This window comes from Gopherus flavomarginatus, chromosome 22 (assembly GCF_025201925.1).
Source record: "Gopherus flavomarginatus isolate rGopFla2 chromosome 22, rGopFla2.mat.asm, whole genome shotgun sequence".
NCBI lineage: Eukaryota > Metazoa > Chordata > Testudines > Testudinidae > Gopherus > Gopherus flavomarginatus.
Genome location: NC_066638.1, coordinates 2,967,367 through 2,992,025, shown reverse-complemented (window position 1 = coordinate 2,992,025; position 24,659 = coordinate 2,967,367). Strand labels below are relative to the sequence as shown.

Here is a 24,659-nt window from a genome sequence, read left to right as displayed (position 1 = left end):
AAGCTATAATTGGCCCCCACAGTCACCAATCCAGTTTGCCATCAATAAAACAAACAGCTCCGTAAATTGGCAGAGAATGAATTGGTAATTCCATTTCGCTGGTGTCAAAGCTGAACTATTGTCTCACTGAGGTCACTACTCCTTGGTACTTGAATCAGAGGGGTGTGGTGATAGTTCTGCTCAACAGCAGTACTCGTGGTTAATTTAGAACTGTAACTCTGAAAATTACATATTTAAACATGAAAATGTGGTCTCCTTCCCCCCCCCCCCCCCCCCAATATGGGGTGCAGTCATGTAAAAAGCTGTTAGAAGTGCTCACAAAACCCAGATTGGAAACCTGTCACCTTGCAGAACCTGGGCATTGTAACACCTAAATAGGGAAGTATCGATTTTCATCCCAGATCAACTATTGGCCCAGTGTTCTCTTACTGCGGCTGGCCAGTACCAGCTGCTTCAGAGGAAGGTGCCAGAAACCTAATGTACAACTATCAAATTACCTTTATGTGCAAACAAATATATATAAATTTGTTTGCACAGAAAGGTAATTTGATATACATACACACACACGGTGCTTTAAAGGGCCAATTTCACAAAGCTGAAAACAATTGAGCCAACCCAGCTGGGAAAAACTGAAGAAAAATGGGTCAAAGGCTGGTTAACTGAAAGCTCTCAAGGTGCAATTGTAAATGAGGAATTGCCAAGTGAAACTGCCTCCTGGATCTTCTGTCACAGTTGAAGTCCGTTGCTGCCACTCCTGGTCCGACATCACCGTGCAATAAATCAATACACATTGCGTGCACACCTTTTACAGCTGCTCTATGCCAGGTAGATTCCAGCATGGCAGTAGTGATAGCAACCCCAAGGGGAGCCAGGGCAGTGACGTTGGGGGAGAACTGGAATGAATTGCTCTGGTTATCTGCTCACAGCCCATAGAGGGAGCTTTAGGGCTAGAGGCTAATTGCTCTTTGGTAATTCTGGACAGTTCCGCTGTTAGGACAGGCCAGTGGCCAAAGCTCTGGAGAGGAGCATAGGGACTGTGACTGCACAGACCTAGGTTGCTTACCCAGCAAGTGGGGGAGAGGGCTCAACCAGCGTAATCCAGAGTTGCTGAAGAGCAGCTTGAAGGTACAAGCTCTAGTTTCAACCTGCAGCCAATGGGCCGTGTCCCCTGAGCCAGCAGCACAGGTCAATTGCAAAGGCCAGGTCAGTCTGAATCCTCAGTCCGAGGCACCTGCCTGTGGGGAGAGGGTTCTGTCTGAGCTGACATCTTGGAACTTCCCAAAGACAGTGGGAAAGGCAATTAGGTGATCTTGGGCAGAGGAGGGGACCAACTCCTCCTCTGCCACTTGTCCCGTAGGTCACGCAAATGGGGTAAGATGCAGGTGTTAGGCAGGGCGCAGAGATGGTGGACAAGGAGCTCTCCTGTTCCTTGACCCTTTGCCAGACTGAGGTTTAATCAACCCAGGGATGTATGTCATCAGGTGCTGTTTATGTTCCTGTATTTCCTTCCAGCCTTTGCGGTTTGCTCTGCTACTCCTATCCAAAGCAAATGTCTCCTTTGCTGATAGGCGGGTGCTTACTGCTCCATCGTCTCCAGCTATACTCACCCCTGACTTGAGGAACCACCTGGTGGGGAGATAAATGCGGAGGGGAGATGGGTTCATATAGTTTCTTTAAAAAACAAACCAACAAAAATAAATTAATGTAACTAGCCCTGCCAACAGTGTGGTGACATGGTGCGTGAGTGACCTGGCCTAGCCCCAGCCCTCTGTGATTGCGAGGGGGCTGATGCCCCACGGGGGCTTTTCAGACTAAACCACAGAGCAGAGCCAAGGGCTACAGCCCCAAAGTCCCAGCTCGGCACTCTGTGAGCAGCAGCCTCTGACTGTCAGCCACATGCCCCCTCGAGGGACAGAATCCAAGGCTCGGCACCCAAGGGGCTGGGCTCGTCTGAGGGGCTGGGCACGTCTTTTGGTGCCTAAATGGGCAGCAGAGATCTAGAGGCAAGTGGAGTTCTCTCATTCCCCCCGACCCCTGACTCCATTTCCAAGGGCAATGGCAGAGGGACAGGAAACAGGAGGTCTTGGGCTGCAGATGCAGGAGCAAAGCAGACATCCCTGGCGGCTCTCGCCAGTGACCTCTGTCAGGGCCTCCTACAGTAGGCAACTCCCCCCATCTTTGAAGCTGTATTGATCCCCTCTGGGCTCTTGGCAGGACTCAGCCAAGGGGTGGGGGTGGGGAGCAGCTCTTGCTTGGGAACAAACCCCAGCCCTGCTCCATGAGGCTGCAGGTGCCTGGCCTGAAACGGTCTCACCTTAGCTGAGGTCACACTCCTGCTAACTCTGTTAGGCAGCTGAGCCCAGCCCTGCAGCTGGAGAGGGTCTTACAGCGTGCTCCTCCCCACGAGCCAAGCGCCTTCCACCAGCGCACAACCAACCTGTCTGGCGGGGCCTTTCCCTCCCCAGGAGGAGACAGGTGCAGCAGCGTCCTTTGGGATGCCCCTGTAGTCCCAATGTATTGGATCAAACTCTCTGACTGCAGCCTTGGGACTAACCCGAGTGAGCTCGGTGCACAGGTGTTCGGCAGGGCTCCCTGCCCAGCACAGCAGGGAGGAGAAAGACTAATCACTAGCTCGCCTGGTGTCAGCTGAAGTCCTCAAGTTGTTCCCAAGACAGAGCCCCTAAGTCCTGCCCTGTCAGCGCACCTCCTCCGCCCTTCCCTGGACCAGCCAGCCACAGTGCTGGAGGGTATTTCCTCACATGCCATCCCAGAGGCCTGGCCCCTCCCACCTAGCCCTGCCCGGGGACTTCTCACAAAATACACCCTGTGCTGTTGGACAAAGTGCCCCTGGGACGCTGCCACCAGAGCCACTGGGGGAATTACAGGGCCAGGCTGACACCCATGCCATGGCTGGACCCCAGTGGGAGAAGCAAGAAGGGGCTCCGGGCTTTGCTCCAGAGCCAGTCACAGGGGCTGCCCGCCACAGCTCCAGTGGCCCAGTGATGGGTGCTGTTAACCCACACACAGCAGAACACCGTGCCCTGACGCAGCAGGCGGCTGTCTGCCTGGAGCACAGCATGCTGGGATCCCCACACAGTGGCTGGGCTGCCCGTCTGCCCTAACCGTAGCCAGATCTAACAGGCTCCTCCCAGCCACGTCTCTGGGCTGCTCTAACGCTCACCCAGAGGCTGCTTTGGGTGCTGGGGCCTGCAGCCTGTCAGGCCCTGCTGGGCATCTGTTTGCACCTAGCAGATGCAGAGGCGCTGGGGCAGCAGCTGGCACAATGGAGAGGAGCTGCGGGGCCAGGGGCTCCTGGGTTCTGTTCCCTGCTCTGTGCCACCCTGGGCAAGTTCCTTTCCCCTCTAACCTGGGGCTGAGCTCAGGGGGGCATGGTGGCTCTGTTCTGTGTCTAAGCCTGGGAGGTACAGGGCAACATTGGACACTTCCCTGCTGCTCCCCCCAAGCCCCTGGATACCCACACACCTGGCCCGGCTGGGAGCCCCTGTCCCTCGCCTTCTTGCTGTGGTGTTTGGGCTTCTTTCCCAGGGCCAGGGCACAGCCCCCTTAGCCTGTCCTGCATGCTGGAGACTCCCGCCGGTCACTGCTGCAGCCTGGGCTGGGACCCTGGAGAGTGAGAGCTGCCTGGCCCACAGCTCTGGCAGAGCCAGTCCTGCCGTGCTGCTGCCTTTCTCCCAGTTCCTGCAGCTCCAGCTCCTCCAGGCTGTAAAAGGCCCTGTCACCTGCACTTATCAGAACTGGCCTCGCCTGTTTGCCTCCCGGAGCCCGGCCCCCACGCCAGGCTTGTCATAACTGGCATTCCCCTCCCAGCTCCACGAGTCGCTTCTCCCTGCACCGCGCTGGAGCTGCCAACACGCTCTCTAGCAGGAGGCTGCAGGAACCACCATGGGTACGTAGCCCAGAGCGCCTGGGCTGGTCTGCCCAGGGCGGGGTTCGCGGGGACCTTCTGGTCAGGGGTAGGGGGCAGGAGATGTGCCTGGGGACATTGGGCGCTGCCCATCTCACCCCAGAGACACTCGGCAATCCATGGATGTCACCTTCACCCTTGGTCAGGACAGACGGGAGTGAGCCATGCTGCCTGTGACCCCACGGAGCGACACTGAACTATACGGGCTCAGGGCTGGGCCTCGGCTGAGCAGCCCCTTCAGCAGAGGGGCCTCTGATCCCACGCCCACGTGTCACTGGGGCTAGCCAGCTCCCTGAGCTTTAAGGCTTTGGCGTCTGTAGGGCCCCCTTGCAGGGCTTGCTCTGAAGAGCTCACTCCCCGTCCACATGCTGAGAGGGGAGAAGCCAGGAGCCTGCCCGCAAATGCTCAGTAGCCTCCCAGCCTGGAGAGTGCACCCCCCTCCAGGGACCACATCCCCACCCCACCCCGGGGCCCAGGGACCGCATTCCCCCCTCACCTGCCCTGGGGCCTAGGGACCACGTCTCCTCCTCCCCTCTGGGGCCTGGGGACTGTGCTGCCCCCACCCCGGAGCCTGGGGAGCATGTCACCTCCTCCCCTCTGGGGCCCAGGGACCGCGCCGCCCCTCTCCCCCCGGGGCCTGCGCGAGTTGTCCCCACCTGCAGCGCCAGGCCCTTGGCGTTGCTCTGCGGCTCGAGGCCCTGCCCCACTGAGCACCTGGGCGCCAGCCCCGCTAGCGTAACTGTTGGCTGTAGAAGTGCCCAGGGCCCCTCTGGCGGGTGCGGCCCAGACACAGCCAGTCCCGGCCCCAACGGGCTCACAGTCTAACCAAGGGGGGGAAGGCACCATTCAGCCCTGACGCTCGCGCCCCCATGGGCAGCACAGAGAGATGGCTCCAGGCCCTGCGCCCTGGCACCAGGCTGGGCAAAGAGGGCAGCTCATGGGCTCAGGCTCCTGCACTCGCCCAGCCTTGTTCAGGGAGCTCCGCTCCTGCCCCCATGGGTGTGGGGTGGTGGCTCTGCCGAGCTGAACCCCACTCTCAGCCTCACTCTGTCGCGGTGCTAGGGGAGGTCCTGGTGCTGGTGGATTTTTCTGGGCAGCGGGATGATGAGCTGCCGCTGAAAGCTGGGGACATCGTGCAGAAGGTGGAGTCGTGCCCGGAGGAGGGGTGGCTGCAGGGGGAGCTGGCTGGCAAGACGGGGCTCTTTCCCCGGCAGTTTGTGCAGGTGAGTGGGGTGGGGGATCCTGTCGGGTTACGGAGGGACACGCTGCCAAGCAGAAGTGGGAGCATTTCCCCTGCCCTGCCTGGGGGACGGGACCATCTTCCACATGCTCCTGCCCACAGCACAGGCCCATCTCACGGCTGAATCTACTGCTTGCCTGACCTACCCACACAGCCTGGCGGGCCGGGCTTTGGAGGTGGCTTGGCAGCTTCCCAAAGCAAACCTGACCTGGGCAGGGGACCATGTGCATCAACCCCCACAGGTGCGCATGCCCACGCCCTGCAGCCATCTGGAAGGCGTGCACATCAATACACACCTGCAGGACTCCAGAGCCACCTACAGCCTGAAGTTCAGGGGTGCTGAGCAATCAGTGTGCAGCTACAAATCATGCCATGCAAAACAGGCCCCAGATCCTCCAGTGTCCCAGCATTCCCCTAGGCCTCTCTGGGGGCAGGGCAAAGGGGCGGGGTCCTGGGCCACACCCTCCCAAGTCTCCTATATAAGCAGGACAGGCAGCTGCTGCCCAGATGCTTGCTGTGGGTGGGGGCTGCTGTGCAAGACGGGTGAGCTAGTGGGAGCTGGCTCCTTCTGCAGCCCAGGGCTAGAGGTTGCCTCAGGCACAGCACTGAGCACCCCCCCCCCCTTCCCTTGGGCAGGGCCTTCTGTGGCATTTCCTCTCTGGACAATCCCGGTGGGGTGCACCTGGAAATGAGCAAGGGCTGATGCTGGTATTGGCCCTGCCTGGGGTGGGGCTGGGTCCCGCTGCACTGGCTGCTTTCTGCAGATTATAGCACCTCGTGAACCCTGAGCTTCCGCCATTACCTGGGAGCAGATCTCCAAGGTTGCTACGTCCCTGTGGCTGCGAAAGTTTCACTTCCAAAGGGTGACAAGCTGCAGTGGGTTTCACATCCCCCTGGCCCAGCACGTCAGCTCCTTACCTGGCCTGTGCTCTGTCTGCCCCAGGAAATCCCAGCATCTCTCATGGCTGACGGAGGTCGGAGGTGCCCCCGCTCGACCCGCATTGGTGAGTGGCTGGTGCAGTGTGCTGCGGGGCCCTTCGGGCAGGGCGTGCGAGAGACCCAGGGCCTGGGGTGCTGCTGCATCTCTGCTGCACTAGGGCTGGGGAGGGAAGGTGCCATGCCACTGACCCCTGCCCTGCCTGGGCTCCCTGCGGTGCTGCCCACCACAGATCGGCAGTGGGGCACGTTGGCTGCCTTCCCTGTAAGGGCCCGTGCCTGCGCCTACTGCCGTTGGCTCAGGACCCACTTGCTGATCTGCCTCCTGCGGCTGGGGGCAGGAGGGGGAGTCACTAGGGAGCACCATACTGGGGGGTGTTGCTGGCTCCTGACTTGGGGGGTGCTACTGCTTCCTGCCCTGCCACTGCAGTGTGCCAGGGCCTGACAGGACCCACTGCTTGGGCCAGGAACCAGCGTGGGGGAGCAGCGTGGAGCCCATGGGGGTTCGGGACAGGCTGTGAGAGGAAGAGAAGTGGGGGGGTGGCCGGGGGGGAGGGCTCTTCCAGCAGTAGGGAGGCAGCCAGGTTTCCTGCTGGGGAGAGGTGGGAAATGGGCTTCCTGCCTCTTACCCCCGAAGGCTCCATGTTTGCTGGCCGGGCCACAGTGGGTGTTGAGCTGACAGGAATCTGCCTGGGGTGTGGGGGCAGTGTGTAGGGGGAGCGAGTTGGGCCTGGCCATGCCAGACAGTGACAACTCTCTTTCTCCCAGCCCCACAGCCAGGCCTCCTGCCAGCAAGACTAGCCCAGGAGGTACCTGCCCCACACTAGCAAAGCAGCACATTGTGGACCGAGCCATCTCCTGTCGAGGGCAGAGCTCGAACTAGGGTGGGAGGTGGAAGCAGTGGGAGTCTCCTAAGCTCCACCTACAAACCAAGCTCCATCTCCACAAAGCAGCAAAATGAGGTTCCTGCTCACCACACCATCACCCTTCGTTGTCCTCTGCTTTGATCAGCAGCGAAATGGTTATCAGGGTCGAGACCAGAAATGCCCTCATTAAGTTTCAGAGTCAACCTCCCTTCTAGTTGCACAGGGCAGTTCTCCGCCTCTGAGTTCTTGTTTTTTGCTGCCTCGCTTCCCTCTTGTTTCAGGTTTTCAAGCTTTCCTTCACCCCTGTAAGGGCTGGAGCCCTGACTGTTTAGTGAGAGCTGAGATTGTGGAGCACAGGTGGCAGCCTCTGCGGGAGAAGGGCTGGTTTGACACCCTGCTGGGAGTCAGCCCCGTTCCTGGGGTTACCAGGGTTTGCAGTGGGGTAGTCAGAGGAGGGAGGGAATCCCAGTGTAGGTTAAGTCTGGGGGGGGGGCCTTATAAGCTGAGCTGTGAAGCTGGGACCCCAGCTTGCCCCTAGTGCATCAGTCTCTGAGCTCTTCCCCCAGCAGGCAGGGTGCAGCCCATCCCCCAGCCTCCCCTCCCTGAGTGATGTGTGTCGTGCTGTTCCCACGCCAGCGAAGAAGCCGCCGGTGCAAGGGCAGCGCTGGTGCAAGGTGAACTTCAGCTATACCCCAGAGAAGGCAGATGAGCTGCAGCTGAAAGCTGGGGAGCTGGTGCAGATCCTGCAGGAGGTGAGCAGGGCTGGGGGGGCAGCTGCTGGAGCCAGGAGCCTGGGACCAGAGACCAAGGCCAATGTGCCTGGGAATGACTTGGGGGGGTGGGGTGCAGGTGCATTGTTCCTTCCTGGGGGGCAGGGAGCAGTGGGAGGTGGCTGGAGGGCTCTTTCCAACTCCCTGTGCCTGGGTCGCTGTGCTGGCTGCAGGCACTGCTGGGCAGGGAGGCCAGACCCCAGCGGGAGCAGGGACCAGGCTTCACTTAGCTACAGCCCAGCAGCACAGGGCCAAGGCCAACTTGTGTGCTGCCAAAGCCTGCTCCATTCCAGCCTCCCTTTCCCTCTGTGCCATGCGGGTAGCACCGAGGCCAAGCTGGCAGGACAAGATCTGCTTCCCAACTCCACCAGAGAGGTGTGCACAGCTCCCACCCCTCCATGCAGCAGGGAGCCAGGGGCAGGCAAGTGCCCCGAAGTCTGCTCTAATGTCTGCTTTGGGAGGGGCATGGGAAGGCCAAGCAGGGTGGGGAAAGGCAGGTGGGCAGCTGGGCAGGTGACGGGAGACCTCAGGAGGGGCAGCCTGGCCCCATTCTAGCCCCTCTGGATCTCATGTTCGAGCTACAAGGGCTATGTCACCTGGCATTGAAATGAGCAGCCATGTCTGGGGTGGGGTCTGGCCGTGGCGTAACAGCACACACAACGCAGTGGGTCAGGACCAAGGGAGGAGAGGCAGTCTGTGTCCAATGGACGTTACAGGGAGTTCTTTAGGGAGGCTGGGGTTTGGCTGAGACACCCGTACTGTCTCCCAATGCCCTAGGGAAATGCTATGGGAGGGGGGGCGCGGGCCAGGGCTCAGTCCCCCCGGTGGCAGGGGTGGGTACAATGGCACCCTCCGAGCCCTGGCTGCTGGAGAGGCTCTGGGCGCACTGGGTCAGCGGCTGGTGGGGCTCAGCTCTGAGCCATTCTCTTCCCCGGCAGATTGAGGATGGCTGGTGGCTGGGCAGGAAGAACGGCCAGGTTGGTGCTTTCCCCTCCAACTTCGTCCAGGAGCTGGACCGGCTGCCCCCAGGTAGGGGGGAGCGGCAATGGGGCTGGGTAGCTGGGCCTGGCTCTCTTCTCTTCTGCTGCCCTGATCCTCCCTGCAGGAAAGACCCCAGGCTGCAGCCTGTGGCATGTGGAGGGGCTGAGTTGGGAAGACCCCAAGGTGCAAAGTGTGAGCTTCCCCAGTGCTGTGTCCCCACCAGTGGGGGGTGGGCAGGGCCCCTGTGCCCTGAGAGCTGGCAGGTTGCTGGCACTCTGGGTCAGAGCAGCGTCTGTGCCCACCCCAGAGGGGCTGTCCCATCACAGGTGCCCTGAGATAACCCGTCCCCCGTGGTGTGTGCAGGGCTGGTGGCCCCGGAGGCCGTCCCAAAGAATGGGGCTAGGAAGCAGAGGCCAAAGCTGACTGATGAGACCTTCATCATAAAGGAGGCAGCGAAGGTGAGTGTGTGTTCATTGGGGGGCAGCCCCTGGCACTGTGGGCAGAGGGACGGGGGGGGACAGTCCTGGGATTCACCTTCCACCCCCTGCTCCCTGGAGACAGGCTAGTGGGTGGCCTGACCCAACAGGTGAACCTGTCTGGCTGCTCCTGGGCCCAGGCCATAAAGCCGCACCCAGGGGTGGCTGGTTGGGCTGGTGGGTGCTTGCCCAGGCCCTTCCAGGCACTGCTGGCTACCCCAGGCTCACCTGGGCCCAGGTTCCTCCGGCTCTAGGAGGAGGGTCAGTGGGAGCGTCAGCCCCCATTCTGGGGTGGTCATGGAGGGGGGGTTGAAGCTCAGTGCTCTGAGCACCCACTCCCTGAGCGCTAATGAGCCTTGTCTCCTCCACAGCCAGAGCCCCCCAAGAAGTTGGAGAAGCCCATCCCCGCAGCCCAGAGCCCCCCGCCAAGCCAGCCCCTGCAGCCGTGTGAGTGAGACCTGCCTGCGCTTCCCCCCGCCCCATGGAGCCTGCTGCCTCTGCTGAGCAGCCGTGTCCCCTGTGGGTCCCTAGCTGGGGTGGGGGCCGTCCCTGGGGCTGTAGTGGATGGGAAGGGAGAACCATGCCCCCAATAGGCCTCAAGGAGCAATTCCCAGCCACTGCCCCAGAGCAGGATGGGTCCCCCCATCCCAGGGAAGCCGCTTGCCCCTGGGCCTCTGACCTAGGCAGTGATGGGGCCAGGATCTGGGATTGGAGTCCAGGCCCCCAGGCCTGTGCTCCCGCTGCATATGCAAGGCAGGAGCATGGACCCTCCCCTGCCCCCACTCGAGCAGGGTCTGATTCCTTTCCCTCTGAGCAGCACAGCGCCCCCCTCTGGCGACCGTGTGGGGCTTTCCTCTGACTCCCTCCCCTCCCGCCCAGACTGCGAGGCCGAGTACTGCAAGGCCATGTTCGACTACGAGCCGGAGCTCCAGGACGAGCTGCAGCTGAAGAGAGGAGATGTCGTTTTGGTTCTTTGCAAGGTGGGAGCCTGGGGACCGGGGGACGGTGGTGGGGCTGCCAGGGCAAGCTGTGAACCCCCCTGGAGGGGGTGCTGATCTGCCCATCTCACTGGTGGGGAAGCCAGCCTCCTTGCAGCTGCCTGCCCCCCAGCCAGCTCAGTAGTGTGTCATTGGCCCATCACTGTGGCCTCTGGGCGTGATACAGGGGACACAGCCGACAGCCCTGGCCCCTTTGCTCCACCAACCAGACGGGGAAACCCAAATGGTGGAGCCTGGTACTGGAGGGCGTGAGTCTCTGGGTCTCAGCCCCACATCTTCACCGCGCTCTGTTCCCTCAACACCCTGTCCTGTCTCAGAAGGGCTCCAGAGTCCCCCGCTGGCTTCCCGGCTCCAGGAGTCCAGCTGAGCTGCTCTTGCTGCTGGTCCATTGGCACTGCTGGCTGCAGCTTCTGGGGGAAGGTTCCCGTGCCAGCCGTCGTGCCCTGAAGGGGCCCCCAGCAATGCACCATGCCCGTGGGCCAGGGAGGCGTTGGGCACAGGGCTGCGATCCTCTCCTTCATGGCGGGAACTGTGGGCATCACAATGCCCCCCGCAGTGCCTTTGCTGCCAGGGACCTGCTGGAGCCAGGGCGTTCGGGACACTCTGAGCCCCTCCTGCTAAAGGGGTCTGACTCTGGATGGGCTCTGCTGGCAGTGCTGTGAGGGACCCGGCTGGAGTGGGTGCTACCCCCTTGGGCTTTGGCCTGGTGCTTCGTGATGTCTGAGCCGTGGCTGGGGTGCTTGGCCATGGGGGTAGCACCCTGGCCTGAGCTGGGCACTCCCTGCTTGCCTTGCAGGAGACAGAGGATGAGGGCTGGTGGGAAGGGGAATGTGATGGCAAGAGAGGCCTCTTCCCCGATAACTTTGTGATGCTGCTGCAGCCCCTGATGCCAAAGGTGAGTGCCTCGGGCTGGCTGGCGTGGGGGGCCCAGCGAGTGGCCCTGTGGGGGGCAAGGGGGCGCAGACCTCGGGACAGGGGCTCTGACACCGGGACAGCCAGTCACTTGGGCAAATGGCTCCTGGCCCCATTCCAGGGGGGAGGGAACTGCCACGCTCCAGGTTCTGTGTTCCCCCAGCAGGTGGCGCAGTGACCCCGAGGGAACAACCAGGGGTGGCCCATGCCCGTCCCTTCGCTCAGCTGGTGAGACGCGGGCAGGGGCCAGGGACTGGGCAGGGGCCAGGTGTCCCTCTCCTTCCTGGGCCGGCTGGGCACGCAGGCTCTGGGGCTGGGCGAGGAAATCAGCAGGGCAAGCTCGCAATTGTAGTAATAAATCCCTAGCTCAGCTCTGCCCTCCTAGCCTGGTACCCTGCTCCTGCTCAGCCGCTGGGCTCACCTCCGCCGGGCCAGCGGCTTGCCCCGGCCAGCACCCGTCCCTGGAGCTGCTGAAATGGAAGAGCCCAGGATGCATCTGGCTGGGGGTGAGCTGGGCTGGGGGGAGAGAGAGAGAGAGAATCCTTCCCAGCTGCAGGGTCGCCGACGGCCCCTCTTCCTGCCCTGTGCGGTGCTGGCCTCACCTGGCTCAGAGACGCTCTGAACATGGGGCAAAGAGTGGCCAGGAACCACCGCAGGATGTGCCCCCTCCTGCTCATCGTCCTCTGCTCTGTTGCAGATCAAGGCGGTGGTGCCCGTGCGGAGCCAAGAGTCGAGTAAGTAAGGAGCCCATGGCGGGAGGGTCGGAGCTGGCGGGGGGCCTGGCTGCAAGCCCTTCCCTAGTGAAGCAGACCCAGTGGAGGTCATGGACTGGAGCTGCCAAGGCGGGGGGCAGCCAGCCTGGCTACTTGGGGGTCCTGCCAGCCCCAGAGGCTGGCCTGGACATGGGCTTATCAACAGAGCAGCTGTGGGTCCAAGTGCAGCTCAGAGCAGTCTGTGCATGGCCCGTGCTGCAGGGTCACCAAGACTCCCCCTGCTAGGCTGGCTGGCTTCTGGGTAGCGCTGCCGGGCAGCCAGCAGGGGAGCTGGCAGGGCCCAGGTGATGGCAGAGGCTCCTGAGCTGCAAAGCCCTGGGTGCTCTGCATCTGTGACTTCCTTTCCCGCGAGGTGCTAGTTTCCTCTGCGTCACGTGCCCAGGGTACGGGGGCTGAGCAGCATCCTGGGGAAGGCTGGCTCGGAGCAGAGCTCTGGGGCGCCGCAGGCAGGTCCCTGCTGACGGCCGGTGAGCGCAGCCGACGGCTGGAGGCCGGAGCCTGGGCCCCAGACTCCTTCATCCTGCAAACAGCTTGTGAAGGCCCCATCTGTGGCTGTGGTGGCAGGTACCCACATCCCCTCTGCTTTCTGTGCTGTCCATGGCATGCGTGTGGTGCAGAGTGGTATGGAGGGGAGCGGTCCCCCCTGCGAGCGACCACTCGCTGTGCCAACCCTGTGCCCTCCCGCTCTAGCACCTGGGAGGATCCCAACGTGCTGGGTGTACGGGAGCCGTCCTGGGGTGGGAACACAGCAGCTGCACCCTGGGGCTGGCTGGTTGGGGATCGGGGCTGGATTCAGTTGGTCTGGCGGTCTGCACCATGGAGGCCCTTGCTGGGCCAGGGGCTTTGTAGGCTCCAGAAGTGTTGTCGTCTTTCAGCTTTCAGCCTCCACCCCCCTCCCCAGCCCATTTCTCAGCCCCACTCAGTGTCCCCTGACGACTGGTTATTGCTGGGGAGTGCAGGGGGCTATTAGGAAGTGGCAGACTGAACCCACTGGAATGGTTCTGGCCCCAGGACGGGCACAGCTTCCATCACCAGGGCTCTCCCCTTGGGTCTGCCTGGAGGGGTTCGTGCCCACCCCTGCCTGGGCCCCACCCTGCCTGGGCGTGGGGCCCAGGCAGGGTGGGTGCTGTGGGAAGGGGTGTGGGGGCTGTGAGGAGGGGCGTGGGTGCTGTGGGGAGGGGTGTGGAGCTCAGGTGGGGGTGCTGTGGGGTGGGGCACGGGTGCTGTGGGGAGGGGCGTGAGACCCAGGTGGGGGTGCTGTGGGGAGGGGTGCCCCAGCCTCGGGGCTTGGCAAAGGGACAAAACCAGTGAGTGGCTTTGGTTTGTGTGAACCCTCAGGGGTCAGGGCTTGGTTAGCAGAGGCAGTGCTGCTCCGGTGAGCTAGCAGGGCTGCGGTGGGGCTGAGCTGCCCTGGTGTTATGTGGTGTAACCTGTCCCCAGGGCCCAGTTGCCCCAGAGCTCGGGGCTGGGGCTGGCTTCCCAGATGGGCCCTCAGCAGGACTGCGGCGCCGGGGCGGGAGGGAGGCGGCTGGGGCAGAGGCTGTTGGCCAGAGGGCTGCGTTCCCTGCAGTGGGGGGCCGATCTCTACGCGGGCCGGCACGGGGAGTGAGCTGGTGCAGCAGCCGGCAGAGGAAGTGCAGGCTGCAGACTCCAGCTCTGGCTGGGGACCGTGGGCTGCATGTGGCAGCGAGCGGAGCGGGGTTTGTAGCTGCTGTGGGGAGGTGCTCAGCGCTGTCTGGGGGATGGGCCGGCTCTGAGCTCATCCCACCATGGGGGTCAGACTCTTGGTGTATTTTGGGGGCACCCTGTGATCTGAGATCCCAGCTGCTGTGAGCACCCCCAGGGACAGTGCCCAGCTCCCCCTCCTGGTGCCCTTGGCGCAGGGGCAGTGAGGCTGGCAGTGCAGGCAGAGTCCAAGCCAGTGTGAAGCCAACCAAAAGCCCTGCTCTGAGCTGTCCCCTGGGGCAGCTCGGCCCCCTCTGACTGTTCTCCCCCCCCTCCCGTGCGCATTCACACACATGTGCTGGGTGTTGCTGTAGCTCCCCGGATGCACCAGGCTGGGCTGCGTGGGTGTCAGCCCCATGCCGCTGACTCACTCGCCTCCTGGGAGCGTCTGATAACCCTGGGCGAGCACCTCTGCTCCCCTTGCCGGGCCTGGGCAGGGCAGGTTCTCCCCTCCCCTGGGCAACCGAGGAGGAGTCTCTGGTGTAAGCAAAACTACATCGACCTCCCTGTGGTGTCTGCTGAGGTGCACCCAAGCCAGGTGAATGGGTGGAGGTGGCCCGGTTTGACCCCAGCCCAGGCCCAGCTGCAGGTGATGGCCCCTGAGGGGCGGTGAGACTCCCGGGTGGATGGAGCCGGTCCCAGCGCAGGAGGGAGCAGGGCTGGCTGCCCTCACAGGGCCCTGGCGGCCACTTGGGCCAGGTGGTTCCAAGCCCAGCCTCCTCTTCTCCCCCCCCGCAAAAGAAGGACCTGGGGCAGATGGGGATGGGGGCTATTGGGGCTGAGGGAGCAGGGACAGTGCCAGGGGGAGCATGTTGCCCCCAACCCAAGTCAGCCAGTGCATCACTCTTCCTCTTGCTCCTCTCTGCCAGTCTTCAGGCCAGAGAAGAAAGTCTCCAGCGCCAGCAAAGCGGAGCTGCGGCCCCCCCACGAGCCCAAAGGTAAATGAGGGCAGGGGGCTGCCCACTGGGCTGGGCTGGCCATGGGCACTGGGGGAAGCGTCAAGTCTCCATCCTGGTAGCGGGGTGCATGGCATGTGCCAGTGAGTTCAGTGAGTGCGCCTGAGGGCACATGCCGTGGGCACCCAGCTGACTAAAAAGGAGCCGGCTGGTAGAGGTGGGGTGTGAGGGGCTAGTCCTGCCTCAGCCGGGTCTGCCTCCTTCCCCGTGGGCGACAGGCCGTAGTTTTCCCTCCCCTCAGCCCAGAGAGGCCGCTCAGGATCCCTGGTCAGGAGGGGAGCTGAGGGGGAGGGCATGGCTAGGACAGCAGCTCGTCGCAGTCCGCTTCCTGCGTTAGGCTATAGCCCGCCTACCCCCTCCTGCTTCGGTCCGTGCCCCCTGGGGCCAGCCAGGCTCGAGGCAGCTGGGGAAGAGACGAAAGCGCAGCAGGCAGGGCTTCCTGCCTTGTGTGACTCCCTGGTGTGCGCAGAGGTGTCCCCTTAGCGCACTGCCAATCTGCCAGCCGGGCCCAGAGGCTGAAACACTTGGTAGTTGCTGGCCCAGGCCAGGGCAAACGTTCAAACACCAGTAAAACACCAGCACTTCCATGGCCCCTGGGGCAAACTCCCCTGACTCCTGGCCAAGAATGTGCCTCTGAAGGGGACCCGGCCATGATGGGGTCTCGGCTGCGGGCCCTTGTCTGCTGGCTGGGGACTGTCCTGGGACCCAGGCCGCAGCCCGTGGCCAGTCGTGGGCTGGGAGGGTAAGTCCTGGGGAACAGCCAGTCTCCTGCTGCTCACCCCTCCCTCTGCCCCCAGAGCCCAAGGTGCAGAAGAAGATGGACCTGCCCAAGATGAACCTCCCTGCTAGCAAGAAAGCAGCTCCAGCCCCTCCCGTCCCTGCCAAGACCAAACTGGCCTCCAGCCTTGCCGGCAGGTGAGGAGCCCCTGCCCCCTTCCCTTGGGCAGAGGGCAGGCGCTAGCTGGAGGAGAGGCCTAGGCACGAGCTAGCCATTGTTGCAGGCTGCTGGGGGGTGGGGATGTTAACCCCCCTCCTTGTGGGGTGGGGGCCTCTTCTCTCAAACCTCCCAGGGGTTAATCTTGGTATTGGGGGCGGACGCCTGCCTCTGGCACCGCTAATGCCATCGCCGGCTGTTACCTCTGCAAGGGGTGGAGCAACTGAGTTAGGCTCCTTCCTCTGGCCTGGCCCCCCAGGTGGGCAGGGAAGTGGCAGGAGTGGGATGGACACAGCATGTGGTCGAAGGTGGGGGGAAGAGGCACGAGGGGGCAGAACTGCAGCCCCCTAATGTGCAGGAATGTCTCTGCCGTTGGCAGGCCCCCCTGCACTCCGACGAACTGTGCCCCAGCCAGTGCGGAGAAGAGCAAGCCCAAGGACCCGGGTAAGCCTGTTGCCATCTGGCACGTTCTGACCCCTCCCTTCACTGGGTGGGCGAGTAGCATCACTCCCTCCGGTGTCCACCAGCAGAGCCCTGGGCCAAGCAGGAGCTGCCCATCGGTAGCGGTGACTGGAGCCAGGCCTGCACGGGTGGAGTCTCTGCCCCGGGCAGGACTGAGGGCATTGGGGCAGGGCTGGCACCTCCAGACTTCGCCCTGCCCTGGGTTCTGAGCACCCCCGCGCCGCTCTGGCCTGGGCTGCTCCTGGGCTAGGAAAGTGAGGAAATTGCTGCTGTTTGCATGTGAGGAGCCCACACGATGCAACAGGCCTCCAGGTGCTGGCTCACCCAGCTAATCCACTCGGTGTGTAACCCAGGAGTCCTGCTGGCCGGTCCCCTGCTGCAGCTGCCCAAATCTCTCCCTCTCTTCGGGAGCAGAAAGGGGGCCTTGCCTTGGGAGGGCAGGAAGCAGTCAGTCCCCTTACAGCCCCGTGCTGTGCCCAGCCCAAGGCGCGGGCGTTCCAAAGAGCTCAGTGCCTCGGGTGGGTGAGCTCTGTGGATGCCTCGCTGGCCAATCTTTGGGCCACCTGGCCGGGGCCGGCTCCAGGCACCAGCCTAGCAAGCAGCTGCTTGGGGCAGCATGTCTGGGTCTTCGGCGGCTGGTCCCTCACCCCCTCTCGGAGTGAAGAACCAGCTGCCGAATTGCCGCTGAAGCGGCGGCAGTAGAGCTGCAGATCGCGATCGTGGCTTGCTGCCCTTTTTTTTTTTCTGCTTGGGGCAGCAAAAACCCTGGAGCTGGCCTTGCACCTGGCTGCCTTGTCTGGCTATAAGAGTGTGGGTCGCCCTGGCCCAAGGGTGCATGGGCAGGGTGTGGTTGGTCTGGATGCAGAGCTCTTCAGCCTGACAGCACAGCTTGGAACTGGTGGAGTCCTTGTGCCCAGGGCTCCCCCAGCCCCTGGAGCTCAGGGCCTGCCCTGGAGTCTGGCACCAGCCGCATTTGCTGATGGGGAGAGGGCTGCTGGTGCCTCTTGATTCTGCAGATGCAAATGGCTTCGATGCCGTCCTGATCTCCAATGCCAAACTGAGCCACCCGACGACGACTCGTCCCAAAATGCCAGGCAGGAAGCTGCCCAGCCAGCCACCCGCTAGCTCTCCGGTGAGTGCCTGGACAGCACCCATTGCTGGGGGTGGATGGGAAAGGGTTGGATTTGCTGGGCTGCGTGGTCAAGCTCCTTGTGCTACATTTGCTGCCCATAGCTTCTCTGCTGCAGTTGCCTTGTCCGGAGGGTGAGTGGCTCTAACCGCTCTGTGCCACTCCCCTAGCCGCAGAGTCCCTGTGGTGGGGAGGAATGTCAAGCAGGGGCTGGTGTGCGCTCAGCACCAGGGCAGGGACCCTGGCCTTGGCACCAACTGGTTTTAAAGGTGCTGGATAGTTTGGACCTGAAATAATGGGCCAGTGCCAGGCTTGGCCTACGGGAGCAGGGTCTGGTGAAGCGAGCGAGTGTAAACTGCAGGGTGTAGACCCAACTCCATGCACAGGCAGAGCAGCATAAACCCACCTAGGAGCTCCACACAGCAGCAGAGTGGCACAGTGGGCAGCAGGAGTCACTGTCTCCTGGTATCAGCCACCGTGCAGGCTACTCACCTGGCCCTGCTGTGCCCTGGGGCTGGGCTCCCAGAGGGGCGGGTCCCAGCGCTCAGCCCCAGGAGCCCTGTAGGATGGGTCAGCAGCACCAGAGCTCTCTGGAGCTCCCGTAGGAGGAACGGGGGAGGGGAGGGGAGGGGTGCCGCACCTGGGTGCAGGGGGTGAGGAGAAGCAGAAGAGCAGGGTGCCACAGCAGGGATGGGAGTGTGTGTGTGGGGCAGCCAGGGCAGGGGCCACTTCCCTGGTTCTGCACTCAGGTCAGGGGAGCTGCACCTGCACCACCTTTCTGACCCCATACCGGCCCCTCTCCTCCCATCTGGGGAGCCGGCACCCGGGCTGGGTGCTCTGAGAGCTGGGGAGAAGCTGCAGCATGGGCAGTGCCAGGGCCAGCTCCATGCACCTGGCAAGGCTTTGCACGTCTGGCCCTGCCCAGCAAGGAGCATCCAAGGGGGAGCCTGGCTGCCAGGACCCATTCTGTCCTTGGCCTGTCAGCTGATGGAGCCAGGTAGCATCAGTGGGGAGGTGGGTGCTGGAGACCTGCATTCCCTGAGGTGCTGCTCTTAGGGGAATGCCTGCCTGGTGCCCGCAGCTCTGGGACTGACAGGTGGGGGTGCTCAGCTGTGGGATTCCCCAGTTGCAAAGAGTGACTGGCTTTCCCTGCTTCTGCAGCATGTGCAGGCACCTCTGGTCCCAGCCAAGAGCAGCATCCAGGCCAGGGAGCTGCAGCCCCCAGAGAGCCTGGGGGACCCCCCCAAGGCAGAGGAGAAGCTGTCTCTTGAGGAACTGGTGGCCGAGCTCCGGTCCCTGCGGATTCTGATGGACCTGATGAGGGTGCAGCACCAGTGAGTGGGGCTGGGTGTAGGGGTGGTGGGGGCTGTTGGAGCCCTGGCAGGGGCTGACCCCAGAAGCTGACGGCCAGCCAGAGCACCCCAAGTCACCTGCTGCATGCAGCATTCCCCATCCCCAAGGGCAGCATGAGATTCTGCTTCCTAGCCGTGCTTGGAGCTGCCTCTCTCCTGGGCTGGGGGCGACTGCCTACAGCAGCCTCATGCACAGGGGCTGGCAGGCCAGGGCTGTCTGCCCTGGTGGGCAGTGTCCCATCCAGGGCTGGTGAGCCCCGGGGGGGGCAGGCCTGGTGCCAGCCTTGGCTGAGAGCCCTGTGGCCAGCGTCTTGGAGCAGCACGGGCCGGTGGTGTCAGTGGGACCGGAAGAGCGGTGAATCGGCCCAAGGCACTGTGGCTGGAGGGGGAATGAGGTCTGAGTGCCTGCCATGTTTGTAGTCAGGTGATGGCCTGGGGTGATCGAGGTTTGGCACTGAACTTCATGGGAGGCCCTGCATGAGAAGCAGTGGCCTGCAGAGCTGGGTGCTCCTAGGGCCCATGTGCCTGGGGTGACTTCTTGGAGCTGGCTGAGGTTCTGGCCCTGAGCCCCAGCCCCGGCCAGCTCTGTGCACTGCCCTTTGCAGGAAGGACATGGAGGAGCTCAAGATGGAAATGAAGGAGGAGCAGGCCAAGCGCATGGTGCTGCAGGTGAGAGCCACTGGGGATGCAGCGCTGCATGGAAAATTCAGGGGTGGGGGTTACCCCAGCCTCTCCCTCACTGGAATCTCTCAAACCCAAAGCTTGTCATCAGGGTGCTACCCCCCCCGAACCCCAGCTCGCATGCTGCTGCTGCAGGGAGTTCTGTGTCTGTCAGTGAAAGCCCCCTGGCCTCCACCCATGGGGCGGGGAGTGGGTCGGACTGAGAGCTGGCACTTGGAGTTGGATCTAGAAGGATTAACAGCTGAGCCTGTGGATGGGGGGTAACTGAGTCTTCGTTGTGTGGTGCCTGAATGCCACACGAGTGGGCACTGACCCTGTCTCCTGCGCTTTTCCCATCGGTAACCTGGGGCCTGGGTGTCTTGCTGCTCTCCACCCAGTGCTCAGGGATGCCCGTTCTGAGCGACAGGCAGGTGCCCTGCCTGGACAGCGCAGGGAGTGGGGCTGGGGTTTACCCTGGTTCCCTTCGCTCCCCCTCGTCTCTCCTTTGCAGGTGGAAATTGAGAGCATGAAGCGGATGTCTGCCCTCGAAGGAGCAGGAGCAGCTGTGCAGGGCAGTGAATCGGCAGAACTGCTGGCCATGCTGTGATGTCCACTGTGCAGAGGCCTCGCTCTGCAAACTCTGACGGGAGCTGTTAAACTTGCAAGAGAATCACTGGCCACTGATTCCCCTTGGTGTCTCTTCACCCCAAGGCCAGATCCCTGCCCCGGGGAGTGAGGAGAAGGCCCAGAGCCCCTCCAGCTCATCTGCTGCGTCTGCTCCCTGAGCCCTCGGGGGGAGCACTGTGGTGGGGCGCAGTCCTGCTGGGCTGACCCTCTGGGGGATGGGCAGCACGGGGCACCTGCCTGCTGGGAAAGAATCAGGGCTGGGGGCTGCCAGGAGAGTTAGTGATGCCCTAGCAGGACCAGAGAGCTAATGCCGGCAGTGCGTAGGCCTGGCCTGGGGTGACTGGCTGCTGCCTGGATTTAGCCAGCGCTGGGCAGTCATCACCCCCCGTCACCTGCTCAGCTCTGAATTTCCTGCATCTAGGCCAAAAGAGGCCCTCCATACCCCTGCCCCGGGAGAGGCCACCCATGTCCCAGCAGCATGTGTCCCTCTCTGGAGACTGGTCCTGAGCCCCTGGCTCTCCTCTTTCCCCTCGCCCCCGACCTGTCCCAGCCTTGGGCTGTGCTCATCTCTGTGCTGTTCCCAGCCACTCTGTTGGTGTGGGGGGGTGTTTGGGGGGGGGGAGGGGGAAATAACCATCTTTTAGCCCAGCACAACTCTCAAAGCCCAACTTTGACCCTAGCCTTAAAACCTCCTGGGGGCTGCTGATGCTGACCCCTCCCAGACAAAAATCCCTGTGCTGACTGCCCCCAGCCCTGTCTGCTGTGCATCAGCCCTGGGATCACCTGGCCCCAGGCTCTGACTAGACCAGGATAATGGTTTGGAACAGCTTCGCCCTAGTGCAGACAACCATCTGCATTGTCCTGGTCAGCTGGCCCCGTGGAGTGAGCTGCTTCCTCCCAGCTAACATGTTACATCCTGCCCTGTCCACACTAGGGCGCTCGGATGTGTTGGCTAAGCTGTCCCTGGATCAGACGTAGGTGCGGGAATCCTCATCCTAGTTAAGCTGTGATCACTCGTGCAGGCTGGACCCCCACGGCCCTAGGGTCCCCCACAAGTCAGAGCCAGTGCTGGTGTTCTGTCTGCACTAGAATCAAGTTGTGTTGGTGAGCATGTGTTCAAACATGACAGAGCATTGGTGTCTGTAGAGTGACCCGGTTCTCTGCCAGCCCCCTCCCTGTCAGGAGCCCTGTCTGACCTCTCTGGTGCTTCCACTGCCCTTTCATCCTGAGAACTGGGCGTTTCTCCCTGGCTCTGGGAGCAGCTCACTGCCGTGCCCACCGGTTCCACTCCGGCTATCCGTGTCTGACGGGGTGGGGCTGGGACAGCTGTGAGTGTCCCTCGCCCCCAGTAACTGTCCCACTGCCGAGAGCCTGAGGTTTTAAAAACTATTTTATAAATGTGTAAAATTTTTAATAAACTATTTTTATACAAATCTTAGCTGCTGCCTGGCTGCTGTAGTGTCGACAGCATCTGCGACGTGCAAGGCCCTGTACAAACTTGAGGGGCGAGCCGGTCCCTGACCTGATGAGTTGGAACAGTCCAGCCATAGGCAAAGTGCTGGGGAGAGGGGTCAGCCTGAAAGCCAGGAGCTCGCTGCTGATCAGCAGGCCAGGTTAGCTCCACACAGTGTGTTTCTCAGTCTGGGGTAGGGGGGGAGGCGAGAAAAACTGAGGCAAGGCCAGTTTGGGTTTTCTTTGCCTGGTTAAATAGCAGTCTGTGTCCTAGTGCTTTCCCAGCTCCCTCCAGCCCCTCCTGGCTGGGCAGTTACATCAGCTCAGATCAAGGAATCAGCCTATTGAGGTCCAGGGACAGATAGCAAGCCCCTCGCTGCACAGGGGGAGATGACTGGCGCATACCCACTCCCAGCGCCAGCAGGGAGATCAGAATCTGTCCCTGTGTAAGCAGGTGATTCCCCCAGTCCCTGTCTGGGCAGTAGGGCAGGGCAAAGGCTCCTGAGATGAGCCAGTGGGGCACAGCCAAGCCAAGGGGCATCATGCACAGCTGCCCCAGGCTGGCATGGGAGGGCAGCTGGCTTGCTCTGGGCTCCTGTCCCCTCCCCCCACAAAGGCTCCAGGCATCCCTTCTACACCCTGCAGTGTCCCCAGGAAGCTGCTTACTGGATCCTGGCCAGGCAAAGCCCGTCTCCTCCGTGCTGTCAGCCTGGTGCCCCTACCCCCCCGAGGCCTCAGTCCCGGAGGGTCCTACCTGGCACCCAGCCCCCTGCCATTGTTTATCAGCTTGGTGCAGGTCGACACAAACCTCTCTCTGCATTCTTGGCAGCCTGCTCACCCTGGGGCTAGGAGGGCACATCTGGAAAACATCTGGGTCCTGTTACAGCTGGCGGCAGGGGGCCCAGCCCTGGTGGGAACCAGCTATTTTTGTACATTGGGCTGGGACAGAGTGGGGCTGTGGCCTCAGGCGTGGGAAGGTCTCGTTCTTCTCCCACACAAAGGCAGGGAGGGGCTGCCCTAGGACTGGTTAGCGCAGCCACGGCCTGGCAGAGGCAGCCCTGGGCTGGACCGGGCTCAGCTCAGCTCGGGCTGTTGGGCCCTTCACTACCCAGGAGCCAGCAGGCTGAGTAGCCGGCCCCTTGGTGCCATGTGGCACTGCACCATCATAGGCAGGTGGCTCTGGGCTGCCATGGGCTCAGTGCCAACTCCTGGAGATGAGAGGCACAGGGGGGGTCCTTCATGCTAGTCGAGGGGCTAAGGGGGGCTGGCCAGGGGGGCACCTTGCCAGCTCCAGCAAGCACATCCCCATGTGCCCTGGGGCGTGTTTACACAAGGCCCTGAACAAACAGCAGAGCTGGCTGGGGTGCAGAGCGACTGGCAGCCCCTGGCTCGAGGGGCTGGGGATGGGGGGGGGGGGTGGTAGCTTGCCATGGACTCTGAAAGCAGCCCAAACCCCAGCGAGCTGGGAGCCGCCCCATAGCCCTGGTTTGCGGCTGGCTGCACTAACCGCAGGCCGCTGGGCTACCCTGCTGGCAGCCAGCCCAGAACCGGCAGTACTCTCCCTCCCTCCCCCAACATCCAGGAAGCAGGAGTGACTGATGGGGCAAGTCAGATGCTGCCGGAAAGGGACAGCAGCTAATTTTAGCAGGAATGCTGGGGCCAGGGGAGGGGAAGGAGCCTGGGAAGGTTTCTCCAGACAGCAGCTCCTGCAAGGCAGGGGGAGGCTTGGGCTCAGGACCAAGGGGATGGGGGCTGGAGGCAGGCACAGCTGCTGGGTTGGGGCTCCTAGGTGCCCTGGGGCATCTGCCTGCCAAGGGTGCAGGTTCTAATGCCTGGAACCTCACTGCTCCTTGCACCAACTGCCCTGGCAGCTGCTCAAAAGGGTTCTCACCCCCAGGCTCCAGCCAGGAAAACTGAGGTGCAGAGGGGAGGGGATGTTGACCCAACTGCACAGCAACTAGGGTGCAGGGCCAGGGCTGGAGACCGGCCAGGGCTGGCCTTACCATGAGGTGAACTGAGGCGGTTGCCCCAGGTACCAGACTCTGTATGTGTGTGGAGGGAGCGGAGGGCACTACTAGGAGTGTGTGGAGGGAGCGGGGGGCACTACTAGGACCCAGAATTGAGACCTTTCAATGTTTTGGCCCAAGCAAGGGTGGAAGGGGGCATCACTTGAGCTCCCCGCCTCACGTGACAAAATGTTATAGGCCGGCCCCTTGGCCCTGCTGTGGGCTGGCCCTGCCTGGTTCCACCTTGCCATCAGCCAGGTCTCAAGCATGCTGCATCCACTCCCCCAGGGCTCCCTCCCACAAGCTCTGGGTGCTGCCCTGCATTCACTCTGTGCTGGGTGAATCCTTGGGCAGGGGCAGGCACAGCCCTCGGGGGACTGGAGTCTGTCTCTGGAGCATGGGGCTCCTTGTGCTCGTCTGGTGTGCTCACGGGACCAGGCTGCTCCCAGCAGGCAGAGCTGAGCGCCAGGATGGGGCACTGCCCTGAGGAGAATAGCTGGGGCTGGAAGGGGGGCTAGCCCCAGATGCCATGAGAGACAACGCAGCTTCAGGGAAGGGTTCATGCTGTTTATAAAAGCACATTTCAGGGCCAGACGGCTCTGACCTGGTAGCCATGAGCTCTGCCTATGTTGTGCCACTCACGCTGTCCTGGGGGCACTCCCGAGAAGGGCCCCATGCCGGTGAGACCATCCTTTGGCCGGAGCCGGGCACTGTATGCTGCTGTGGGGCTCCCCCATGCTCCTGGGCACAAGCCCCAGTGCCCCTGGCCCAAGCAGAGATGGCCAAATGCCCTGGCCATGTTGCCACAATTAACGTCCTGTGCAAACCCCAAAGTGAGAAGTCAGGCTTGGTCTAACTCCCCATGGGCCCTGCGCTCTGGGACCATGCTCCAGGGGCAGGCTGGCCGGGCACCTACCAAGCTGGCTGCAATGGCAGCATGGGCCTTGCAGTCAGACCAGGGAGCTGTGGCGGTGCTGCCTGGGGAAGCACCAGTGACTGACCTCACCCACCCTGCTGAGTAGCCAAGGGGCTGGTTTGGGGCCAGGCTCCAACCTGGAGCAGGCGGGGGCAGCACTGCTCCGACTTCCCTTTCCGGAGCTCCCCAGGGAGTGGCTATGGGGGCGGCGGAGGGAATCATACCAACTGCTCAAGGTGCAGAAATGTCCCTGCACTGCACAGTCCCACCCCAGTGTCCAAGAGCAACACTGCACCCCGGTCCTTGCCCCTCGGGTGGAGGGGAGACCCAGCCCATGGAGAGGCTCCCTGCTGCCCCGGTCCGGGGAGCAGGAGGGTCTCTCTCTTTCTCTCTCTGCAGGCAGATGTGGGGAGGGAGACAGGGCGTCATGGAGTGTGGGGGGGTGGTGGTCCTGCACCCCTCTTCCTGGGACCCCCAGTGACTCTCAGCCAGCCCGTAAAACAGAAGGTTTATTGGACAACAGGAACGCAGGTTACAGCAGAGCTTGCAGGCACAGTCAGGAC

The 24,659-nt window shown here is 62.6% G+C and overlaps 1 protein-coding gene across 5 annotated transcripts; it reads left to right on the top strand.

The window, feature by feature from the left end:
- Window positions 1–3,853: 3,853 nt before the first annotated feature.
- Window positions 3,854–21,160, top strand: SH3D21 (SH3 domain containing 21). 5 transcript variants are annotated; one of them, XM_050932112.1, is made up of 17 exons: window positions 3,854–3,907; window positions 4,988–5,148; window positions 6,109–6,169; window positions 7,604–7,719; window positions 8,676–8,766; window positions 9,082–9,176; window positions 9,566–9,639; window positions 10,009–10,174; window positions 10,989–11,087; window positions 11,802–11,838; window positions 14,472–14,540; window positions 15,356–15,473; window positions 15,851–15,936; window positions 16,971–17,086; window positions 18,245–18,417; window positions 19,041–19,104; window positions 19,607–21,160. In XM_050932112.1, the coding sequence occupies exons 1-17, from the start codon at window positions 3,904–3,906 to the stop codon at window positions 19,700–19,702; spliced, it is 1,626 nt and encodes a 541-aa protein (XP_050788069.1). In that variant the 5' UTR covers window positions 3,854–3,903; the 3' UTR covers window positions 19,703–21,160. The 5 variants fall into 5 exon arrangements, with proteins under 5 accessions (XP_050788069.1, XP_050788070.1, XP_050788066.1 ...); XM_050932113.1 differs by having other exon boundaries at window positions 9,566–9,641; window positions 10,074–10,174; XM_050932109.1 differs by having other exon boundaries at window positions 15,872–15,936; window positions 19,041–19,697.
- The last annotated feature ends 3,499 nt before the right edge of the window (window positions 21,161–24,659 follow it).

Bases quoted from the DNA above. Each gene is read 5' to 3' on its own strand.
- SH3D21 (XM_050932108.1), top strand. The intron at 7,720-8,675 runs GTGAGCAGGGCT...CTTCCCCGGCAG, and splicing joins TGGTGCAGATCCTGCAGGAG to ATTGAGGATGGCTGGTGGCT. The intron at 15,474-15,850 runs GTGAGGAGCCCC...CCTAATGTGCAG, and splicing joins GCCTCCAGCCTTGCCGGCAG to GAATGTCTCTGCCGTTGGCA.